Genomic DNA, 23,794 nt, shown 5'->3' on the forward strand with positions numbered 1-23,794 from the left:
GCATAATATACAGTTATTTTTATTAATAATAATGTACATATATACTGTATTTTGTACAAATATTTGTTTATAAACATTAGTAAATAAAATACTTATATTATAGAGATCAAGTTCTACGAGTTCAAGCCAAAGATGAAACTCAGCTACATTTACTAAGACAGCTGGAAGCTATGAAGCATTTACAGGTATAAATAACAATTTCTGTACCTTTCTCAGCCTTGTAACATTAATAATTAAGTTGCATTTTAGGAGTAGCATGCAACCCCCAACCAATGGCTACCAATCAGGTTTCTTTTCCGGAAGTCAGTTCACAAACCGATAAAGTCTTATTGACATGAGCTAAATCAGGTATATTGAGATATATATATTGCCTCCAATCTTTCACCTTTAACACTGTTAGGAGCGTAATTCACCAGAGGTGATGGGTGAAGGCGGGTTTCCATCTTCAAAGTATAGATATAGTGCTGGACCCTCACTCCATAGGACCTATTTCTATGGTCTTTTGGATTCTCATATAAATGTACAAGAAATGCAAGATCTGCATAAAGAAATTCAAATACAGGTCAGAAGGGCCAATTCTGATCATATATATCTGTTAAAATGATTTTAGATACATCTATAACTGATGTTAAACCAAAATCAACACAAGCCCAAAGCCATTTAACAAAAGTGTATGTCAAACTGGATGAATAAAGTCCACATAACATTGCTACCCTTAATACATATGCAGCTGCAGTATAAACCTTGCTGAATTATAATGCTAATTCTTGCTTTATTGTTGACTAATAATAAAGATTCCTTGTGTTCCAGATCGATTTTTGGCGCAGTCCTGCAAGACACAATATTCCTGTGGACATGAGAGTTCCTTTTCCTGTTTTACAGAACGTTAAAGTATTTTTAGAGTCCAACAATATTGAGTATTCTATAATGATAGAAGATGTTCAGGTAACAAACATGTAATTTACAAATAAATATAATAATAAATTTGTCTATGCATATATGGCAAAGTAATATTCTGTACTGTGGAGTGAGAAGTCATATTCTGGTTCACCATCCAGTATGTGGGACAAATCTGATCTGCAAACTGATCTCTCCCTCTCATGATAAGATTGACGTGTGTATTTGATGACCTGAACATCCAAGCTGTCATGGCACCATGATATGGTACAAACAATTGGAAGCAGCTATATGTTTATATCATATAATGAGAGTACATTATAATCCCTCCTTCAGGAATTACTGGATCGGGAACAGAAAGAAATTAAGGAGTCAAAGTCTCGGGAAAGAAGATCTAACAGTTTTAGCTATTCTACATACCACACACTGGATGAGGTTGGTATAACATGTAACTCTAACTGATGATCTTTGTAGGCATCACAGATAAAATAAGTGCTAGACCAGAATACTGCCAAAAGCTAACCAAGCAAAGTATGGCCCTATATTAATATACTTTCCTCATATTACCAACCATAGAATGTACTAACTGTGTATTTATCATTTATAAACATAGATAGTACCAGCAGTGCACTGAACACAACAAAAGCATGTCATTCAGAGCCACAGAAATCATTTTTATCGGGGATGCTTGTATAGTTGTAGTATGATCCGATATGGCATTAGCTGTTTCAGTCAAAGAAAAATTGGAACTCTTATTGATGTTTTTTAAGGTGCTGGTTCTAAGGCTGTCTTTCTTATTCATACTTCACTATATAGTATTATAACTTTAAGTGTATGTAAAAATTAATAGATTAGTGAAAGAAAGATCAACCTTATCTATCCTGCTGATCAAAGTAACAAAACAGAGGAAATCCAAATTTGGGGAGTTATCAGTAGGGTACAATGAAAGAAGCGGTAATAAAAACTGCAGAAACCAGTCTGGGATGGGAATTACCATCACTTATTTTCTATTGCAGCTCCTGGGTAGTAATTGAAAAGAAATGTACCATATTGTTATGCAAATATGACATCGGGGTAAACTGTTGTATTGATTTTTCTCAGATTTACAACTGGATAGACAGTCTAGTATTGGAATACCCAAAACTGGTCAGCAAGATTAATATTGCTCTGAGCTCTGAAGGTCGTCCAATTCATGCATTGAAGGTAAATCATCTGCTTTATTCATTTTGTGCATATTCATTACGTATGTTCTGCATAACAAGGGCATGACATGGGGTGTCTCATTTGCTTACATACTCTGAACTAAAAAGTGTCCCTCTTCCCTATATCTAAAAAGCTAGAAGGTATGCAAATTAATGAGAAAGCTCTCTTATCACATAATCCAAGATTCACTATGGGGTGTTTAAATTGGTACATTTACTTTATTTTATTTTCTCTTGAAATTTTACATCAGAATATTAAGTATTTGTAGATGCATGTTTGAGGGTTTGAGTGAGTATATGCTCTACTAAAAATAGGTCTGGACATGATATACATGTGCTAAACATTCAGGACAATGTAATTTGCTATAATGCAATGCACTCTACACACCAACTTTCTAACATTAGATAATAGGGAGGCTTCTTACAGCTCATGCAATGTAGCTAATTTTCTAAATCCTGTATGACGGATCACATTTACTGGCTTTGTAACCTACAGTGGCATTCCAGCATCACCAACAGGCACATTCTTCTGTAGAATCCCCAAATTACCAACAAATAGTAGTATTATGGACTGGAGCATTTCTGTAATGCCTAAATGTACAACTGAAAAAGAAGGCTCAGTCTTCATTTTCCGTTTTAATGGGCTTTAAATTTTTATAAAGAAATAGTTTAAAAATATAGCTGTTTTTACAAACAAAATAACCTCTTTTCTACATATTTTTGCATCTAATACTCTTGCTACCTTTTTTTAACGGCACAAAAGATCTGACTGATATGTTTTCCTTCCCAGTTCAGTACTGGTGGTAATAAGCCAGCCATTTGGATCGACACTGGAATTCATTCTCGAGAGTGGATTACTCAGGCCACTGGAATATGGACAGCTAAAAAGGTTATAAGCAATCAATTTTGACTAGCATATGTATCTGAGATAGCATGCTGTACAGATTTATTAGATTTTTTTTAATCAAAAAAGTTTTATATAACAAAAAATAGCAATGAATTACAAAACAATGTGTTGTATGTGTGTTTACAGATAGCTAGCACTTATGGGGTTGATCCATCGCTTACGTCTGTATTAGACAATCTGGACATATTTCTGCAAATTGTGACAAACCCTGATGGATATGCCTATACCCATAGCAAGGTAAGCTTGAACTTAGTTCTCATGCATAGGTTACTATGTAATCAATTTTTATACAGTTTTAACAGTTTAAGCACAAGTGGATTTTTCCCCTTAGCACTGGTTTACCTTGCTGCACATATATAGCTTTCTGTACAGATGGGAATACAGTTACTAGGCAATTTAATATATCTGTTTATTTCTGCAAATTGTTTTTTTAAGTCTGTTGTTGCAGAGATCATTAACACATGGAAAATGGCCTGTTGTTTCCAAAGATATTTTAGTGTGTGAAAATATGTCCTTGTAAGAAGACATCAATCACTTTTTCAAGTGGAATATATTTCTTAACTTCCAGATGCAATGCACACTTCAGAGCTTGCATATCAGTGATACTATCCCTATGATGGCCTATAAACTGCAATATGCATGATCTTACCTCCTTCCAAGGGCATGCTAAGAATATGCAAGAGCAGCATAGATACAATGCTCACTCGCCTCTATCATGAATTTTACAAAAAATACAAATCTAAATCCATTTTTAAGACTTGTGTATGTGATGGCATGAACAATACAAATTAACATGTGATAGTAATTTTCTAAAGAAATGTAAATATATTTTTACTAATGCTTTATCTAGAATCGCATGTGGAGGAAAACCAGATCTATCAATGCAGGTTCTTCTTGTGTCGGGGTGGACCCAAACCGAAATTGGAATGCTGGCTTTGGAGGTACACAATCATTTATCATACCAAATAACATGACAACCAGCAAATTATTGTTGCTTGGGAAATGGAAGTGATTTAGTTTTTCTTAATAAGGTGAATGTAAATCTGTTGATATAAATATTTCATATTTATCATTTTCAGGTAGGTGGCATGGAAAAATTAGAAATAGCTTTTTAAACTGCATTTTGTTCTTACTAACTCAGAAAAGGGAACTATTCCTTCCTTTTGTCTTTAGGGATGAAATAATCTTAATAAATCGGTTATACACAGACTCATGCAATCAGTTTGCTTGTTAGATAACAATTAATGCTTAACAGACTCACTGGGCCTTGATTTATTAAAGCTCTCCAAGGCTAGGGAAACACTTTCATCAGTGAAGCTAGGTGATCCAGCAAACCTGGAATGGATTTATTCAAAGTCATTTACTATTTGCTAGCAAATGTATTGAACCCTGGACCAGATTCACTCCAGGTTTGCTGGATCATAAACATTTAAATAAAACTTTAATAAACATTTAAATAAAATCAAACAGAAACATGGCAGCTTCCCTTTAAAAGATTTAAAACTTACTATTAGACCAAGCCTCATTTCCTTTGCCTTAGAGGTTAATTTGTGATAGCCTGGGGTAAAAATCAAAGATTGGTATCGCAGCCTCAGGACATTTGTAAGGGGGTTGAGTTTAAACCTCCAGCTTTCGGGAGAAGGATCACCACTAACAATTGTTTCCAAAACCATTTATTTAACTCCTGTATTAGTTTTGATACTATCTTGTAATTGTAGTTTTGTTTGGTTCAGTTTAAATCCTGTACAGATGTCAAAGAGATGTACACATCGCGCCATTGTGTTCAATGGAGAGGGGAGGGTGGAGGTTGAATGAGTAGCATCCCATTGTGCACTGCATCCTCGGAAAGCATGTGTCCCCACTCGCTCATTTATCAATCCTTCAGTGCAGATTGATGAATGACATTAGGAGACTGCTGTGATTACAACCATTTAACTTGGGCAACAATCATCTAGCGTGTATAGGTAGCTTTAGTTCTGACCAGTCCTCTCTTACTTTGTTGGATACTGTCATAGAAGCGCTTTAAGAAATAGTATTTTAAATCAATTTGGCAAGATTTTTGGTTTAAAGACTAATATTCGCCAGATTAATTTTGCTAGATATGAGGACTACAAAAGTAGATGTGCAATAGTGCAAGCATTGCTCTCTCGCTTTGGGCACACCATAGCCTCATTTTACTTTTAAATAAGTGAGAGAGTTTACCCCAAATATATTCATTTGGCTGCATTAGATATTTTACAAATATTGCATGGACTTTCCTGTTTTCCTTGTTTACTTGCTTGTTGTCTGGAGTTTCTGTTTCACTTTTTGCACAAATAAATTCAAACCATTATTAATATTTAATAATGAAGTAATTGTACTGCCAGGCTTTGATATTTATTGGTATCAGAAATCTAGGTGTTTAACTTTTGATTGGGAGACTAGTGTAATATATTTAGGAAATGCATGCAAACATTGAAATCCATGAATCCTTCAAATTCTAGAAGTTATATTGATTTATTTAAATTTTTGTTAATACAATTATGTGGTCCCAAAACTATAACAAAAATGATAGTTGTGACCCCTTTAAAAAGTCCTTCGAAAACTTAAGGCCATATCAGTAAATGCTCCTTCAGTGTATAGCACAGTATAGTACAATAGCTTTAAAAACTATAAACTTTAGATTTTTAGATGGTTGTATTTAAACTATAAAAAAAAGCTTACTTGTGAATGCTTGCTATAGATAATTGCATACGCATTATTTTTTAGTCTTATTATATTTTACTCTTATGTAACTGAATCAGAGGATGTTATATACAATGAATGTTATGTGCAACCTTCTTGAAAAGGTGTAAATGGGCAAAGATAAATCATACAATTAGGAATCACTAATTGGATACAGGAGCTGACGCGTCTTTATTTTTCTAAGTCTAGGGCACATTGAAAGATGTGCTCACAACTACTAGGTTTCTGTCACTCCAGTTTCTCTCCTTGATCTATTTCTCCATAATTGAGGCAAAGTGGAAGAAAGATAGAGGTTTACACAGAAATCATTGATCTCTATTGATCAGCACGGAATACAGTAGCTAGTGTCTATGTGTACAGAAATTGATGTTAGCATTCCTATCAATGTTACGTATTTATATCTAAAAAGTGGGGGAAATGAAATCCAAACACTTGCATACCCAGCATTTATTTGCAAGGACGTATAAATTACCTTGTACTACAACTTTATAAATAAAGAGAAGGAAAAGCATTGAATGTGCTTCATTGCAGGTCCTGGTTCCAGCAGAAATCCATGTGATGAGACATACCATGGACCATATCCACATTCTGAGCCTGAAGTTAATGGTATTGTGGATTTTATCCTAGCGCATGGTAATGTGAAGGCTATGCTTACCATACACAGCTATTCTCAGATGCTGCTGTTTCCTTATGGCTACACAAATAATCTTGCAGCTGATCACCAGATCTGATCACCAGAGTTGGTAAGAATAAGAAAAAATCAGGGACTGTGTGTAGACTATTTAGTTTTCAATGGTGAGTGCTAAGTACCAATGATAGTCCTAGATAAAGGATATTAGGTACAGTAGTATTCTGACCACCATACATGCTTTCTGTATGTTGGCAAGCATGCAACCAAACAAAACCTGTTTCCCTTTTGTTATATCTATAGACAGGGGTCCCTGATCTATATAAAAGTTTGATTTGTTTTCCCTTTGTGAGATTGTTATCATGCTTTCTGCCACTAATCGGCACAAGTGACGGTAGTTCTGGGATCCAAATTTTCATATCCTTTGCTTATTTTTTTTTTCATAATTTATTTGCAGTTTGGAATGTTGTGGGGCATACATTAGACTGTGACTACAATAAAGTCATGAAATCATGATTGCCACAACAAAAAAATAAAACTAACTGCATTCAGGGCTATCATAAATCACACATGTTGACACGTGTTTATAATATTTAGAGTGAACAAAATACAGGTAAAAAATTATAGATGTGTTTCGACTGTATATTCTTATAAAAAAAAAACATTTGATTTGAACGTGCTCTGGAAAACATGTTCATTGTTGTTGGAGATAAATATGCTATAAAGCCTATCGGTAGGATAGTTAAAAACAGAAATAAGAAAAAAAACAAAGTAGCCTCATTATTGTCATATACAAATTAGAACTCAAGATACTTGATCCAGCTAGTAGTTGTTACATTTAGCTGAACTTGTTCTGTAATGTTGGATTGTACAGCTAAGTTAAATGTCATTAACTACTACTATCATTACATACTGTATGACATTACCAAACTTAAAGTAACTAATGTTCCCCATAAAGTTATGTTTTACAAACAAGTATAAATAATGTGTTTTCAGAATGAACTGGCCAAAGAAGCAACTGCTGCTTTATCATCTTTACATGGAACTCAGTACAGATATGGCTCCACCATTGCTACCATTTGTAAGTAATCACAAAATAAATTGTGCATGGTAAATTCCACTAAGATTTTTAAAACCAGTATTCTTAGGCATTAAAATGAGAATGTTTGGCATGAGAGGGCTATGAGTGTGTGTCATTCAAAGGATTTAAAGAGTGACAGATGTCTGATGTATTTCAGTACCTACAATACAGGGGCTGTGTAGAATTAAAGGTTTCAAGTTATTTATTTTTTTAGGTGCACGGAGGAAAGTGTACAACATTTAGCAACCTATGAAAACCCATAATGCAAGGTTAATTTGAGGAAATCAGGGAAGCTCTATCTGACTTTTTCAGCTTTTAATTCACATTGTAAGAAGCTCATAGGGTGCAATAAAATCAGAATAAGTATTTTATGTACAGGAGACAAGCTTGTACAGCTGTGCTGGATCACAGCTTTAAATCCTCTTATCAGTACCAGCTAAGGATAATCTGCATTCAGACTAAAACAGTAGAGAGGTGTAAACATCTATATATTATCATATGTTAGAATGTGTAAGTTTAATTGTAAAATTATTGGCTCTGGGAATGATGATACTAGGTAACTTATAAACTGTCTGACCCCCAACATCCTAACAGATAACAGTGTGATGTCCTGAAGGTGACTGAGATTGGGTTAGGGACTCACAGTGTAGAAAAAGTTTGTGGACTTTGCTCTAAGTGGTATCACTATTGCATACAGCATATTTGTTAATATCTGATGGAGTCCTACCTGTCAGCACTGTACAATACCTGGTTGTTGTAATTATTTTTTGCATTGCATAAATAAGTTAAATATAAAGAGGCATTTTGTCACTGGTAGCCAACAAAGCTCTGTGGTCTACCTTATCAGCTCCTTTATGACTGCTGAACACTAGGGCTGGTGGGAGGTATTATAGGGCGCAGGTAGATAGCCTGGCAGGTGACATACCTGGAAGTGTGCTGGATGCTAAAAATATTTTATCAAGGGAAGAACGTTCCCTGGGACAGGCAGAGATATAGTTATGTATTTACTGCATGCTTTGCAGCTAGCCCTGTTTTTCACTAAATATAGTAACAGAGTAATTTCAAAGAGTGCTGGGGATGCAAAAATATATAAAAGATCAGTGATCAAAGGACATGCACACATTGTTCAGGAGCCACTCAAGGCTGTCCTACAGCTTGCTTATAGCTAAAATAGTAATCAGAATGCCCTGACCTTCTGTTTTTATATGCTAGGAATAATTCTCCCACTGTTACTTGCACTTCAAATCATACTAATAGGATCAAATTTCATTTCAATGGTTAGCTCTTCCAATAGCCCCTGAATGCCAAAGTATATTTGCCAATGCCAATATAGTACCTAAAGGCTCTATCACTAAACGGTCCTCTATATGCCTTTATATGTATACAAGAACAGCCTTAATACCCCAAAATCAAGGTTGGTGTAGCTGACAAAACTGGTAGCATTGCACCTCACTCAGTGTCCCTTTTCCTTGATATTGCTATTAGCCCATTAGTATCATTGTCAGCCTTATTAGTAACATACAGGAGGGGATAGGGACAAAGACTATTAGATAGTGTTGGAACTTGACATTTACAGCAGCTCTGAAGGTGTATGCAGGCAACAAAGAGGGAGCAGATGGTGGACTACCTTCGAACAGTTCTACCTTAAGGTAAAACTATTTCAACCCTCTACCCCTAGAGAACACTAAAATTAAAATTTCAATAGCCTTTAGCCCCAAGCCAGCAATTTTACCGTATTTTTCGGACTATAAGACGCTCCGGCCTATAAGACGCACCCAATTTTAAAGGAGAAAAACCTACTCCAGTTTCTCTCCTTGATCTATTTCTCCATAATTGAGGCAAAGTGGAAGAAAGATAGAGGTTTACACAGAAATCATTGATCTCTATTGATCAGCACGGAATACAGTAGCTAGTGTCTATGTGTACAGAAATTGATGTTAGCATTCCTATCAATGTTACGTATTTATATCTAAAAAGTGGGGGAAATGAAATCCAAACACTTGCATACCCAGCATTTATTTGCAAGGACGTATAAATTACCTTGTACTACAACTTTATAAATAAAGAGAAGGAAAAGCATTGAATGTGCTTCATTGCAGGTCCTGGTTCCAGCAGAAATCCATGTGATGAGACATACCATGGACCATATCCACATTCTGAGCCTGAAGTTAATGGTATTGTGGATTTTATCCTAGCGCATGGTAATGTGAAGGCTATGCTTACCATACACAGCTATTCTCAGATGCTGCTGTTTCCTTATGGCTACACAAATAATCTTGCAGCTGATCACCAGATCTGATCACCAGAGTTGGTAAGAATAAGAAAAAATCAGGGACTGTGTGTAGACTATTTAGTTTTCAATGGTGAGTGCTAAGTACCAATGATAGTCCTAGATAAAGGATATTAGGTACAGTAGTATTCTGACCACCATACATGCTTTCTGTATGTTGGCAAGCATGCAACCAAACAAAACCTGTTTCCCTTTTGTTATATCTATAGACAGGGGTCCCTGATCTATATAAAAGTTTGATTTGTTTTCCCTTTGTGAGATTGTTATCATGCTTTCTGCCACTAATCGGCACAAGTGACGGTAGTTCTGGGATCCAAATTTTCATATCCTTTGCTTATTTTTTTTTTCATAATTTATTTGCAGTTTGGAATGTTGTGGGGCATACATTAGACTGTGACTACAATAAAGTCATGAAATCATGATTGCCACAACAAAAAAATAAAACTAACTGCATTCAGGGCTATCATAAATCACACATGTTGACACGTGTTTATAATATTTAGAGTGAACAAAATACAGGTAAAAAATTATAGATGTGTTTCGACTGTATATTCTTATAAAAAAAAAACATTTGATTTGAACGTGCTCTGGAAAACATGTTCATTGTTGTTGGAGATAAATATGCTATAAAGCCTATCGGTAGGATAGTTAAAAACAGAAATAAGAAAAAAAACAAAGTAGCCTCATTATTGTCATATACAAATTAGAACTCAAGATACTTGATCCAGCTAGTAGTTGTTACATTTAGCTGAACTTGTTCTGTAATGTTGGATTGTACAGCTAAGTTAAATGTCATTAACTACTACTATCATTACATACTGTATGACATTACCAAACTTAAAGTAACTAATGTTCCCCATAAAGTTATGTTTTACAAACAAGTATGAATAATGTGTTTTCAGAATGAACTGGCCAAAGAAGCAGCTGCTGCTTTATCATCTTTACATGGAACTCAGTATAGATATGGCTCCACCATTGCTACCATTTGTAAGTAATCACAAAATAAATTGTGCATAGTAAATTCCACTAAGATTTTTAAAACCAGTATTCCTAGGCATTAAAAAGAGAATGTTTGGGATGAGAGGGCTATGAGTGTGTGTCATTCAAAGGATTTAAAGAGTGACAGATGTCTGATGTATTTCAGTACCTACAATACAGGGGCTGTGTAGAATTAAAGGTTTCAGGGTATTTAATTTATTTAGGTGCAAGGAGGAAAGTGTAAAACATATAGCAACCTATGAAAACCCATAATGTAAGGGTAATGTGAGGAAATCAGGGAAGCTCTATCTGACTTTTTTCAGCTTTTAATTCACATTGTAAGAAGCTCATAGGGTGCAAGAAAAAAACAGAAGAAGTATTTTATGTACAGGAGACACGCTTGTACAACTGTGCTGGATTTTAGCTTTAAAACCTCTTACCAGTACCAGCTAAGGATAATCTGAATTCAGACTAAAACAGTAGAGAGGTGTAAAAAACATCTATATATTATCATATGTTAGAATGTGTAAGTATAATTGTAAAATTATTGGCTCTGGGAATGATGATACTAGGTAACTTATAAACTGTCTGACCCCCAACATCCTAACAGATAATGTCCCTAATTTATTAAAGTTCTCCAAGGCTGGAGAGAATACACTTTCAGCAGTGAAGCTGGGTGATCCAACAAACCTGATATAGTTATGTATTTACTGCATGCTTTGCAGCTAGCCCTGTTTTTCACTAATTATAGTAACAGAGTCATTTCAAAGAGTGCTGGGGATGCAAAATTATATAAAAGATCGGTGATCAAAGGACATGCACACATTGTTCAGGAGCCACTCAAGGCTGTCCTACAGCTTGCTTATAGCTAAAATAATACTCAGAATGCCCTGACCTACTGTTTTTATATGCTATGAATGATGCTCCCACTATGTTACTTGCACTTCAAAGCATACTAATAAGAACACATTTTATTTCAATAGTTAGCTCTTCCAATAGCTCCTGAGTGCCAAAGTATATTTGCCAATGCCAATATGGTACCTAAAGGCCCTATCACTAAACAATCCTCTATATGCCTTTAAATGTATACAAGAACAGCCTTAATACCCCAAAATCAAGGTTGGTGTAGCTGGCAAAACTGGTAGCATTGCACCTCACTCAGTGTACCATTTCCTTGATATTGCTATTGGCCCATTAGTATGATTATCAGCCTTACTAGTAACATACAGGAGGAGATGGGGACAAAGACTATTAGATGTTTAGTGTTAGTGTTAGAACTTGACATTTACAGCAGCTCTGAAGGTGTATGCAGGCAACAAAGAGGGAGCAGATGGTGGACTACCTTCAAACAGTTCTACCTTAAGGTAAAAATATTTCAACCCTCTACCACTAGAGAACACTAACATTAAAATTTCAATAGCCTTTAGCCCCAAGCCAGCAATTTTACTTTCAATAGAGTATCACCCACCTCCTCTTTATTGTCAGCATTCCATTGCCATTGCCAGTGGTAGATCAGAGTGAGTCTCTCCCATTAGAAATTTATGGGACTTCAGAGAGTGAACACAAAATGAAGAGTAGCCACCCAGGACAATGTCAGAAGTAAAAGAGCTGGAGCAGGGCTGAAGGGAAAATGCCAAAAATATCATCCTAGGCTGTCTACACTCAATAAAGTTACTGATAGGCAACTTTAAGAAAAGCAGAAGTTGCCCTTTAAGTTGTGTTTAACAAAGTTTATTATTTTATTTTTTGCTGTTATTTCAGCTGTAAACATTATTTAGAGGTGTTCCCCTATGGAACTAGAAACTTATTTGATGAAAAGTGACATCTGCTTCATTATAAACATTTACCTATGGTACAAACATTTATAAACATGTTCAGCTAGTTTAGAGTTGGGATTGAAGAAACAAAGATGTCTGGCAGCAAATATCCTTCCCTTTAAATGTGATGATGTATGTAATAGCGCATATAGAGTGTCATATTTTTATGAACAGCTAATATTGTGTCGGTTGCAAATAAAATAGAGATATAGAAAATCCATAGGTAACAGATGGAGATTCTATTGATACCAAATGGTTCCCTGATTATAGTGTGCCTAGCTGTATAATTCCGCTCTGTGTATTTACATGCTTATAGAACAAACCTAATTGTAATGTAAGAAGGCTTATAATGCTCCAAAACTTACTGTCCTATATAGATCAGGCAGATGGCACAACAACTGACTGGGCATATGATAATGGTATTAAATATTCCTACACCTTTGAGTTAAGAGATACTGGGAAATATGGCTTCCTCCTTCCAGCAGAGCAGATCCTACCCACAGCTGAAGAGACATGGCTGGCACTAATGACAATCATGGAGCATGTCAGGGATCATCCCTACTGACACCCCAAATGTCACCATTCTACATAATGTCAAATAATAAGTCTGTGTCTTAAGCATCTTTAAATAAATAAATTACCTGTGATTATTACTGCAGTGTGGCTTATTTTTTTGACATATGTTTTAAGGCTATCAGTCCACAAAAATATACTGCAAAATGCTACTTTTTTGTTACTGTTTATACGTTAAATATGTTCTACTAAAACTTTTTTTAATGATAATATTGCAAAATATTAATATTGGATGTCAAATACTGTTGTCATTCAGACACATGCATAATTGAGTAGATAAATACTGAAGTTGTAATAGAAGCAGACAGTGCAGTACATTAATAGAACAGTAGAGGGAGCTAGCCAACCACATCTTAGCATTTGTTGGTCACTACACATATTTATGTTTTGCTATCAGTAAGAAATTATTATTTTATAAATTTACTATATTTCAAAGTTTAACAAAGTTATGTTTATTGATGTTTACTTTTTGGATATTTGATCTATTCCCCATAAGGTTGGTGGGTTAGGTAAACGTAATATTCTGGTTAAATAGTAATCCCGTTTAATGTACAGTGCTGCGTAATATGTTTGCTCTATATAAATACTGTTAGTTAATAATAAAAATCTACATCTTCAATCATGTTCATACCTAGAGGTGTAATGTGCCATATTGATATTTTAAGATGATCTCCAGGCAATTACTAATCTTCTCTCCCATCCTCTTCTCACTGAACGCTGGTTTTAAAAAAAAAATCTAAATGGCCACAATTTCATGATGCGCCTCTTTCTCTAGGAAAAGGGGTCTTTTAAATGAGGTTCTTCCTTAGGTGTCCACATCACTACCGATAATAAGGGTATCAAAAAAAGTAATCTTACAAGAAGAAAATAGAATAAGTTATTTGGCCCATCCCAAGTTTAGGATTCTGGAGCAATAGATCCTGGCATAGTCTGGTGTCTGGGGGCCCAACCTGGGAACAGACTCTGTAGGTAAAAACACAGTGGGGAGCATGACTAAGGTAGAGTAGATGAAACCGTTCCTTTTTTTTTTCAATAACCCTTAAACTTTTCCCCTAATAAAAACACTACAATTGTCTGGTGGTATAAAATTTTGGCCATAGAAGCCCATTTGATTGCTATATCCTACAATTTCAAATTTAACATACAAATGTACAAAAACACCAATATCATTTAAACATTTAAAACATTTTACAACATTTAAAACATTTTCGGCACTTTCTAAGCAATCTGTTATAACTTTATTTAAGAGTCCATGAGAGTACCCCTACTCTACAAACTCTTCCTAAGCTAAACACTGCTCACCCCAACAGGCTCCCAGCCGCTACCTTGCTGGCTCGGGAACAGTTAGCGGGCATCCTCTGCTCCCTCCTTGCCCCCACAACAACCCAGTATTGTGTGGGGCTCCATTTGCCCTGAACTCCATACTGTGATGGGTTTGCATTTCCCTGTTTTTTTTTTATTTTATAACTCCCATCGACCAACCAAAGAACCGCCTTTTGCTGCCATGACATAAACTCGACCCCCCAGTGCCCAAATACAGGGAGGTAGGGTGGGCAATGTCCTTTTCTCTGGTATTCCCTCTCAGACTGACCTCTCCCCTCGGACTAGCCCCCCTTTTATTACTGACCTTTGACCTGCCCATCAGACCACCACACCCCATCTCCTTCAGCCAATTAGTTCAAACCTAAGCAAATCAAGTCTTCTATTCTCACCTTCCCTAACCACCCAGTCATGTGGCCCTTTGCCTATTTTTTTTTTTTTTTTTTTTACTACAGGCCATGTTTTCTGCCCCTAACAACTTTCAGCTCCCGCTGTTTACCAAAACAACAGAACTCAATAGTTAGTAAAAGAAAATGTGGGGAGCATTACATGCAATGGGTAAGTCACATCGCTTAGTCACTTAGCCATCCAAACATGTGCAAGTAGATTTTGCAAAAATGTGATATTTCCCTCCATGTGACTGGGTATTCTCCAGATATTTTTTTTTTACTTCATTTGCTACCTTAAGTAAATTAACTTTTGATGAGTAATAATTCATTTTGCTCAGTGAACAGTCTAATGCCCTTTAGTAAATCAACGCCATTCTGTAAAGAATACTGTGCAGGCTAGTTCACACTCCGGTAATAGAGTTTTGCTGAATGAAAAGCCCATGAATTTTTGTTTTATAAATAGATAAAAAAAAATACATGAATATGAAGTGGATGCAAAAAGGCTGCAAACATTTCTTCTCATTTCACTTCATGTTTTATAATCCTATTTACTTAACCTACCTTTGCATTGTGTCCAAAATTCTAAATTTTAGTTGTGCTGTCTGTTATTCTAGTCTGGGGTTATTTAATAAAATATTGAATTAAATGTTTTTCTTTTTTAAATGTTTAATGTTTAAAGAGAAAAAGATTGTATGTGAATTCAATGTATTTTTTGTATGCTATTTATCTGTACAAGCCTCCCCTGTGTAGAAATCCAAAACCCTGAGATTGCAAAGTATAGCCATAGTATACTCCTTCACACCTCAACTGGCAGCCACATAAAACTGTATGCAGGAGGTTGGCAGAAGCAGGGCAGCGCAGCGCTATGGCATTTAAAGATAGGAAGAGATTCTCCTGGAGAAATCAGATTTTCCAGCAAATTCAAAAGCATATAACAAGATTTAAAGAAATAAACTCTGCAACTATTCACAATGCTTATTTTTCTGTGCATTCACATGCAATTTTTAGGCTGGTGATAGGGTCTCTTTAAACACATTACAGTGCCATTCTTCTACTTCACAGTGCCAAATAAAATCAGTTCACTCCCCAGTGTGATTTAAATTTTTTTTCATATAAACATATTTTCATTTTGCCTATAAAACAGCTTTTACATTTTCACTGCATCTATACCACAGATTAAAAATTGTTATATAACAGCATTATTAACATGTACATAAATACATTACATGTGTGGGAAAGGAGCACATTGTGAGTTTTCAACTCCAGATTAGTTAGTAATTGAATTTTTACACTTGGACTGTTGTTCCAAGGACTTGTTTCTGCAGGAGAACAGGAAAACAAGTCTCCTAAAGATAAGTGTTATGCTATGAAGGATTGAAGGATAGATAATAGGGATTATTTAATAAATATACCATGCATTAATATGTGACAAACACATTTAGCACACGTTAGATTTGTATTGCTGTTTCCAGTTAGATTGCTGTTAGATCTTTTATGATTGTTTCCAGTGACAGATAGTGAGAGATGAACAAGCAAGTGCCGTACACACAGGGCCCATTATGATATATGGAGAGGGGAGGAGGAATAATGAGCAAGCAGAACCCCGCTGTGCTTTTCTTCTTTGACTTACATGACGGTCAATATTGATTATTGGTCATGGATCCACAACAACTGATTTATGAAAAACATTGGGTGACCACTGTACATGTGCCAGACACTCAACCCAGATGAGCATTACTGTTCATCTCGAGCGATGATTATCTGACATGTGTACGTAGCCTTCAGACAGAGAAGAAAATTAGATAATTCAATTCTAACCTCTAATGCCTGCTTACTGTGATGGGGCTACCTACAAAGAAAAGATTTCCTTCTCAATTTGGACACCCACCTGTAGGCCCTTCTCCCTTCTCCAGGACCCTTCAGCCCTAAAACTTCCCATGGAGTTACTCCATGCCAACAGTCTCTTGCATTTCACAAAATCCCCAAAAAGCCTCCAGCTGACTTCTCCTTATTCATGTCATTGACAGGAATGCTAATCCAGTCTTTCTCCTGCTGACATCACCCACACAGGGACTTTTTTTCTCTAGTAACATCACCAGTACGGGGGCGTTTTGGGGTATGACCAACCCTAGGGTGTTTTTCCCTAAATTTACATCTCTGGGGTTGGGGGATCTCCTATTATCAGTGACAACACTGACTCAGTAGCAATTTTTACTTTGGGAGGAATTGGGAGAAGCATAATTTGGGAGTAATAAACCTACTTTAGGAAGCCATATATCAATAAACCAGTTTAAAACAAAAAAAAAAACAAAACTGCAACATGGCTGGGGACTAGCTGGATGTATAAGGATACAAATCTGTTGTTTCCTGTAACAGTTAAAAATATAATGCAAAAGACTTGTTTAGTTGTAAGTATTTGTTGTATGCTACAATAAGTTGTTTTGTAATTTTATACAACACAAGAAAAACTATTATGCAAAAAGACTTACCGTATTTCATTTTAAGATACTTGTTGTATGCTTTGACCAGAAGAAGGAGGGTTGTATTCTTTTCTTTTATCTATGCCCTGCAGTTTTGTAGCACTCAGAATATAATATACTTTGATTGTTACTGGCTTTTTACAGCATTTCTGCAGATCTGAACAGCTTTTTAATTTTGCAGTTTTAAATTATTATTTTAACTACTATATCCATTATTTTGTAGTACTACTTTCCTTTTGTTTTACTTAGTGGGCAGCTTGTTTTTTAGTAAAGGTGTGTTAGGGTTACACTTCCTTTTCTTATTGTATTTTGTTATAAAATTAAAAAAAATAATCCTATGTCCCCTGAAGTAGATCCAGCATCAACCAGCAATGTATCTTCAACCACAATGACTATCAATGTAACTCGTTGCACCGTTGTACCAATTTGTTTAATTACATCACTTTAGGATTTCCATTCTATAACCAGATTGTAGGAAATCTGGCATTTAACAGAACTGGTAATATCCCAAGGAAAGTCCTTTAAAAAAAAGTTTAAAACCACATACAGTATCCCCCAAGTTTGATCTTTTTTTTCCAGAAATTTAAGCAGAATTCAGCAGTTATCTGCATCCATAGTTGACAGGCTTATCATAGGAGGAGGCCACTTTTATCTTTAATGTAGGGCAGTATTATATAACAATAGACAACAGAAACCATCAAGCTCAACCACCTCAACAATAAAAGAATGTGTCTCATTTCGATGAAAGAAAACATTTTACATATTCTTAGGAAGTGGTAAATAAACTCCTCAATCAAGCATCAGTGAACCAACATGTTTTCTAAAGCTTTGGGTAGAATGGAAAAAAATCCAGGACCTCTGTTAGGTTTTACTACTCTATGAGAGGTTTCCCTCCTGTCCTTTGTCAAACAGTAAAAATCTGCAACAGTAGTGTTAAGTGTAACAAATAAAAGTTAACAAAACATTTTTCTCTGTGTTGCTTTTGGAGATTTTCCTTCATCTACTGTCTTAATTTGACAACAATTTTACCAGAAAAGACCAAAGAACTAAAAACTTTGCAGGCAAAGTGTTATAAAAGCACTCTGAACAATGTCACTCACTCTCACTTCATTGAATGTTAAGGGATTAAACTCACCCACCAAAAGCTCAATTTTATTTAATGTTCTCAAGAAATCTAGGTGCAATGTCGCCTTTTTGCAAGAGACCCACTTATGGCATGTCAAGGTCCCCGCAATAAGCAATTCCACTATAGCTACCACAGTTTGTGGCCCAACTCCAAATCTAGAGGATTGAGCATCCTCATTTATAGCTCTTTACCTAGGTCCCATTCCCTGCTGAAAACTGAAGGCTGCTTCCTCATAGTACAAGGCAAAGTGAACGAACAAATGTTTACTTTTACTTTGTATACCTTCCAAATACTGATCAATTGTCCCTTCTTGAACACAGGCTTACACTGTTGTCCGAGATTGTTTAAGGTACGGTGGTACTTGGTGTGGATTTCAATCTAACCCATCTTTGGATGTATCAAAAGGGCAGTCACATTTGCCGTACTCCTATCACAGGAGATTGAGATCCCTACTGCACAATAACCAGCTGGTTGACATATGGTGCATTCAGCACCCTGGAGCTATGGATTATACGTTTTACTCCCCAGTGCACAACATGTATTCTAGACTGGATTTTTTCTTGGTGTCCCATTTTGCTATTCCTCAAGTACTTGATTCGGATATCGGTTTCATAACCTTTTCCTACCATGCACGGGTTACAGTACCTATTTCAATGAGGTCCAGGACCTTTGCACCAGGGGCCTGGAAACCTAATGATATGTTGCTTGGGACCCCCAGGACTCTATGAGAAAATCGAGCAAGAGCTTAGCTCTTTCTTTGCAAGTAACGAAGGGTCCACAGACAACCCACTTCATGTCTGGGAAGCACATAAATGCTTCATCGGGGGCTTGTTTATTCAACAAGGCAGCAGGCTCAAAAAGTTAAAAGCAGAGAGGCTAAACACCTTGCTCCTAGAATCCATTGGCTCGAGATGCTGCACAAGCAGCTTCCTGCGGCGGATCTGGAGGCCCAATTGCGCTCCACGAGTGACCAAATTATATCCCTCTATAGAGAAACAGCTAAATCACAATTGCTTAACTGCAAACAGTTCTACTATGAGCATGCCAACCATTACGGTAGAGCTTTGGCAAGAGCTCTCAAATCCAAGTGGGCAGCTATGTTTATCCCCAGCATCAAAATGCCCGCAGATGCAATAGCACACTCCACTGCTGACATAGCTCGAACCTTCCACGATTATTATAGCCAACTTTACAATTTCAGAACTAACCTGAATGACCCGGCCCCACAAGACCAGTTAACCAAAATTCAAATATACCTCAGTGCTTCTGATTTCCCTACACTCACCTCAGAAATTTCAGAGGGACTAGACAAACCAATCACATTATTGGAACTCCAGTCCGCACTTCGCCGCGCGGCTACAGGGAAGGCGCCAGGCCCTGACAGCCCTACTTTGGCATATTATAAACAATTCTTCCCCATCATAGATAGATGTCCTCTACTCCCCCAGTGCTAGAGTAAGAGTGAATGGAGAACTCTCAGATCGCTTTGCTATCACCAACAGCACAAGGCAGGGCTGGCCCCTTTCCCCCCTGTTGTTTGTCCTGTCCCTGGAGCCTTTTTTACAGCCTATCCAAGCCAAACCCGTAATAAAAGGAGTACAGGTCGGTCCGACCGAGCATAAAGTCACAGCATACGCAGATGATTTGCTGTTTTTTGTCACCTCCCCAGTCACTTCACTGCCCAATCTATTGCAGGAGCTGCGAAGGTTTTCAGCGCTCTCCAATTACAAAATAAATTTGCAAAAATCAGAAGCACTGAGCATCTCCCTTCCCCAGTCAACTAAGGAGGCAATAACCCTTTCTTTCACTTTCAAAGGGGCTAAGACATCTATCTTGTACTTGGGAACCCAGATCCCCACAAAGCTGTCACGTGTTGTAGATCTCATTTTCCTGCCTTTACTTAATCAGATTTGGAAAGACCTGCAGCAGTGGAAAGAGCTGGCATTTACATGGTTTGAAAGGTGTAATGTGTTAAAAATGATGTTATGCCCAGGTTACTGTATATACTACAGGCCCTTCTGATATGGATATGGTACCCCAAGAATCAAAATGTCCATACTGAGACTCCCTAAAGCTAAAGGTAGGCTGGCGTTCCCAGATCCCACACTTTATCACCAAGCTGTACACTTGTCCAGACTACTGGATTGGTGCACAAACGCTAAATCCAAACTTTGGGTGGAGTTGGAAGACGCATGCTTCGAAACCCCAATTGACTAATTGGTGTGGGCACCGGTGTCTGTTAAGGCCGCTATGTCCAGACATCCTCTGATTGGCGAGATGTTAAGAATAGTTTCCACATTTTTTACCACCCAGAAAGTAGTTACATATCCCTGACCTCTCTCTTGGGCAACCCGTAGTTTCCTCCTGGACTCTCCGACCCAATTTCTCGTTCTTGGCGTGGACTTGGAGTTTACAGAGCTATGCACTTCCTCCACAGTGGGGAATGGGCCCACTTACTGACCTTGCAATCAGATAATGAGCTGCCATCATTGTTCCCCTGGAGGCATATACAACTCTCTTATGTGTTGTAGTCCCTTCTGAGGGCTTGTTTATTCGCCTGTCCTTATTGCCTATTAAGTCTTTGTGTATTTCTAAACGCTCCCAGAGAGGCACACTTTCATATGCATACCAGACGTTGCTAACTTTAGATGCCCCTGAATCCCCCCATTTGTGTCTAAGTGGGAGGCTGAACTAAACATGCGCTTCTCAGATGAACAAAAAGACATGATGCTGCACTTTTGTCATGAGGCATCTATATGTAATAGATATCAGGAGACTAACTACAAGCTGGGTACCCGCTGGTACAGGACACCTGATCGGCTTGCCAAGCTCTTTCCACATACTGGCGGCATTTGCTTGAGATGTGGTATAGCTCAGGGCACGCTGCTGCATATTTTTTGGGAGTGCCCCAAATTGCAGATTTATTGGAACTCAGTGGCTTAAATTATCCTTAAACTTACAGGAAATTGATATCAAAGCCAAACCAGCGCTTCTTCATGTTTCTGACTTCTCGAGCAAGGTGTACAAGAATTCCCTTTTGAGACATCTATTGAACGCTGCTAAAGCATGTATACCTGCTTACTGGAAGAGCACCTCTCCCCCGACTGACTGTAAGCCACTGGTTGAGAAGGGTAACTGATATCTAATATATGGAAGTTATGATATCCACTGATTCCAAAGGAGCGGACAAACTTGCCCAGACTTGGTACCACTGGATTCATTTCTCTACATCAGTGGAATATATTGGGCTCTTGCAGCCCCTCAGCCCACTTCACTACATACCTCTGCTAACTAAATGTATACTTTTGGTGGTTAATGTATTTAATGTGAGTAGATTTCTGTAATTGATCGGATTTGTACCCCCCTCCCCCTCTCTTCTTTCTATATACCCATCCTTTGTTTTACAAAAAAAGAAAAATGAAAATAATCAGGTTCTATTTGGTTATTCACAATCCTGTTTATTGTTTTATTATTGCACTTTACATGTATTTTTGGTTGTATACCTTTGACCCATACTGTACGATTGTTTTATTTTTTGTATGAACCGTGATGTTTTTTCACAATAAAAATTATTTGGAAACAAAAAGTGTTATAAAAGCAATATGCTATGCACACAACACAACAAAAGTTATATAAACAAACTTTAGTTCCACTGTAGACAACTTCTCTAGTGAGCTTCTAGAATTAATTGTTCCACAGTGGCTACAAAGTTTAAGGACCTGAACTGAACATTTGTTTTGCTTTTATTAAACATCTATATCCTGTCTGTAGATCTATTTGAAGGGCCTATTTACATTTGTGTAGTGACTGCATGGTGCATTGCTATTTATTATGAATGTTTGGGGTTATGAATGGCAACTCAATGTACTTTTACAGTAGCATCAACTGATCCACACCGTAGCAGCCATTGTACACATTCTTTACACTTTGCACAGGTCAGATTTATATAGTACATGTCCAAACAAAATGATCTGGCTTTTAGTTCAACTCTAAGCTGGAATCGGAATGGAATAATATTGTTAAGCTAGCCATGGTCCACAAAGGTCTGCAGCACTGGCAGAAGAAGTGAATTAAGTTTAGTTAGGATTTTTCGTTCAGATGTCATTCCTAATGAAGGCCATTACAGAGAGGTACATGTACGTGAGTTTATCAAAAAAGTGCACATGAGAATTGTTAATAAAAGTTGCTGTGTAATTTATCACCACCAAGTGACAAAGGGTTCAGGCAAGTTTAGTTTAACATTGCATCATTGGAATACACACAGCCTATTCACTCTTACATGGGAAAAATGACTATTAATGTTGTGTCCACTGAAGTCTAACTTTAGGTAGAATTTATCTATGATGCCATATTTTACTCTCAATAATACAGTAAAACAAGGTCAAGAAACAAAACATATGCATAGAATGAATGCAAATTAATGTGAATCCAATAAAGAGGGCAAAGCTGGTTAGGAAATGCTGGTATTTTCCTATTCTCATTGGACCAGGAAAACCTGCTTTATGATCATTTTACATTCCCACAAGAATAAGCAGCTATGTCCCTAGAAAGAATCTATAATAGCTTTGAGACAATATTATTATAATTTTAAATGTTACATGTTTTAATATATTGTAATTTTAAGCTTTAGCTTCTGTATACCACAAGGGAAGATAATGAGAAGTAAGATATATGTGAAATTGAGTCCAAAGCTAAACCCATTGGCTGCCTTAAAAATTCAAAATATTCATCAAATTTCACATTTAACTAGCTTAAAGGGCTAAAAATATTGATATTTTAATCTTTACCATAAAAAAAAAAAATAAGTATTTATAAGATATAACAAAATAATAAAATAATGATGAATTTTAATGAAATCGTTTAAATTGATTTATTCCTGGCACTTTTGAATACCATATTCAACAGGCATGGAATGATTTCCCTTGGAGGGGATAGTAAGTGCAAAAGTGCAACAATGACACCAATTTTTTTCTCAGCTTGTCAAATTTTCCCACTGGTCCCTCTGACACCCCCTCTTTCAATAATTTTTTAGACTTTTAGATTTTTATGCTCAGGAGCTTCTCAATTCACTTGCAAAAATAGCAATTTAAATATGTAAAATGATAAAAATTAGAAAAACAAATTATTTTTATTTAATTATTTAATTTTTTATTAATTATTAATAGGATTGTGGCCAGTGGAAGAGGGACACCCTTACATTGACAGTCAGGGGAAAAATGATTTTCTACATTGGACTGGAGAAGTCCTCCCCTTTCATGGTTTGTAACATGCTTGTTTGTGAAATGTTTGTTTCCAAAAAAATTAAATGAATGTGTTCAAATTCTGCCATATTTTTTTTTATTTGTAATAGTTTTTTTCCATACACAGTAAGATGTGCAGAAA

At 36.5% G+C, this 23,794-nt stretch overlaps 1 protein-coding gene across 1 annotated transcript in view; it reads left to right on the plus strand.

The window, feature by feature from the left end:
• The window catches only part of LOC140322139 (carboxypeptidase A1-like), a 13,601-nt gene extending 419 nt beyond the window's left edge, over positions 1 to 13,182 (plus strand). Inside the window, 10 exon segments of the mRNA XM_072398754.1 lie at positions 104 to 185; positions 811 to 945; positions 1,234 to 1,332; positions 1,999 to 2,100; positions 2,890 to 2,988; positions 3,133 to 3,243; positions 3,857 to 3,947; positions 6,262 to 6,473; positions 10,632 to 10,716; positions 12,902 to 13,182. Coding sequence (XP_072254855.1) covers positions 104 to 185; positions 811 to 945; positions 1,234 to 1,332; positions 1,999 to 2,100; positions 2,890 to 2,988; positions 3,133 to 3,243; positions 3,857 to 3,947; positions 6,262 to 6,473; positions 10,632 to 10,716; positions 12,902 to 13,089 — 1,204 coding nt within the window. The 3' untranslated portion in view covers positions 13,090 to 13,182.
• The last annotated feature ends 10,612 nt before the right edge of the window (positions 13,183 to 23,794 follow it).

The sequence above is a fragment of the Pyxicephalus adspersus genome, chromosome 2 (assembly GCF_032062135.1).
Source record: "Pyxicephalus adspersus chromosome 2, UCB_Pads_2.0, whole genome shotgun sequence".
In the NCBI taxonomy this organism is placed as follows: Eukaryota; Metazoa; Chordata; class Amphibia; order Anura; family Pyxicephalidae; genus Pyxicephalus; species Pyxicephalus adspersus.